General features: G+C 51.3%; 1 protein-coding gene across 1 annotated transcript in view; it reads left to right on the top strand.

Annotated features, from left to right (window-relative positions):
- The first annotated feature begins 674 nt into the window (after positions 1 to 674).
- Positions 675 to 1,850, top strand: part of LOC114922907 (zinc-binding protein A33-like) — a 10,084-nt gene continuing 8,908 nt past the window's right edge. The window contains exon 1 of the mRNA XM_029285107.1: positions 675 to 1,100. Within this exon, the coding sequence (XP_029140940.1) occupies positions 675 to 1,100 (426 nt within the window). The remainder of the gene's footprint in view (positions 1,101 to 1,850) is intronic.

Genomic DNA, 1,850 nt, shown 5'->3' with positions numbered 1-1,850 from the left:
ACTGGGCTGTGAGAATCACCTTGAGGAAGAGGAGGAAGAGACGCAGCCAAGGCAGCGGTGAGGTAAAAAAATTCTGTGTCCAAAATAGGAATGCAGTTTGAGAAAATGTCTCAGGGTTTTTATCCTTCTTGGTTCATTTTGGGATAAAGGCAGGGAACCGGGAGGCCCACTCAGACTCTGTTTCTGTAACCCTGTAAGAAAAGTAGTTCTGGTATTCATGACTTTGGTGTCCAAGTCTGATCTACTATATCTGGGATGGCAGACACCCCTTTGCCTCAGGCTTCCAGTACTTGAGGGGCTGTCACAGAGGAGAAAGGTTCAACCTATTCTCCACAGCATCTGAGGGCAGGACAAGAAGTAATGGGTGGAAGGAAGCTTGTTAAAGAGAGAAGCAACCTGGAACTAAGGATAAATAACCTGTCACTGAGGACAATGTTTCAGTGGAACAATCTGCGTCCAGAAGTTGTGAATGCTCCAACACTGGAGGTTTCTAAGAAGAGACCGGACAGTCCTTTGTTTGAAATGGTATAGGATCTCCTGAGCACGGGGCTGGACTAGAAGACCTCCAAGGTCTCTTCCAGCCCTATTATTCTATGTTATATGTTCACTCAACAGGCCGAAATAGAGGCAGTTCTACCTGGAAACCTGTTCAGGCTGTCTTTGAATTGACCAACATGGCTTCGGTACGAGAAGTGTCCAGTTTCACTGAAGACTTGCTGTGCCCCATTTGCCTCTCCCTCTTTCGGGACCCCCACATGCTGGAGTGCGGCCACAGCTTCTGCGCTCCCTGCCTGGAGCCCTGCATCCCCAAGGGGCAAAGACGTGGGCTCTGCCCCGAGTGCCGGCGCCCCTTCGCTTTGCGCCGCATGACCATCAACCGAGCCCTCTGCAGCTTATCCGAGAAGGCCCGGCTCCTGAAGCTGGATGAAGGGGCTCAGCTGAGTGGCACCGGCAGCTGGTACTTCTGTGAGGAACACGAGGAGCCCCTCAAGCTCTTCTGCAACCAAGATGAGGAGCCCGTCTGCGTCATTTGCAGGGACTTGCCTCAGCACCGGGGACACGACTTCCTGCCCATCAAAAATGCGGTTCAGACCTATCAGGTGAGAGCTGATCCTGGGAAGAGAAAGAAGGTGGCCTCTGGTTGAACAAGACACTAATCTCTCTCTCATTCTCTCCGTCTTCTCTCTCTCTGTGTGTGTCTTCTCTCTCTCTCTCTCTCTCTCTGTGTCTCTTTCTTATCTCTCACTCTATCTGTGTTTCCCTGAAAATAAGACCAGGTCTTATTTTTTTCCCTCCAAAAAAGGCACCAGGTCTTATTTTCGGGGGATGTCTTTTATAGTCACCTGCAGCACCGATAGCCTCACCTAGCCGGTCCACTTCTTCTACGGCCGAAGGAGCAGCTTCATTCTGCAGCTGCATTCGGGCCTGTATTTTGCAGTCAGGCCTTTCCAGAGGTTCACTGAAGCCGAGTACCGAGCTATGGATTGAATCCATAGCTTCGTTCTTGGCTTCAGATGTCTTGCAGAACCTTCTCAGCTGCAGTGGCCTTTTGGAAAGGCCTGTGACTGCGAAAAGATGTGGGCCGGCGAGGAGAGGCGTGGTTGCAAAGTAAGTGGGTGCAGGACGCATGGGGCAGCTTCACCCACCCACCCCGTCCTAGCTTGATTTTTAGGTGTGTGCCTTGCCCCTAAACTAGGGTTTATTTTGGGGGTAGGGCTTATATTAGGCCCACCCCAAAAATCAAGCCAGGACTTTTTCGGGGGAGGCCTTACTTTCGGGGAAACACAGTCTCTCTCTCTCTCTCTCTCTCTCTCTCTCTCTCTCTCTCTCTCTCTCTCTCTCTCTCTCTC

This window comes from Protobothrops mucrosquamatus, unplaced genomic scaffold, assembly GCF_001527695.2.
Source record: "Protobothrops mucrosquamatus isolate PMUCROS unplaced genomic scaffold, P.Mucros_1.0 scaffold1288, whole genome shotgun sequence".
In the NCBI taxonomy this organism is placed as follows: Eukaryota; Metazoa; Chordata; class Lepidosauria; order Squamata; family Viperidae; genus Protobothrops; species Protobothrops mucrosquamatus.
This window is presented reverse-complemented; position numbering and strand designations above follow the sequence as displayed.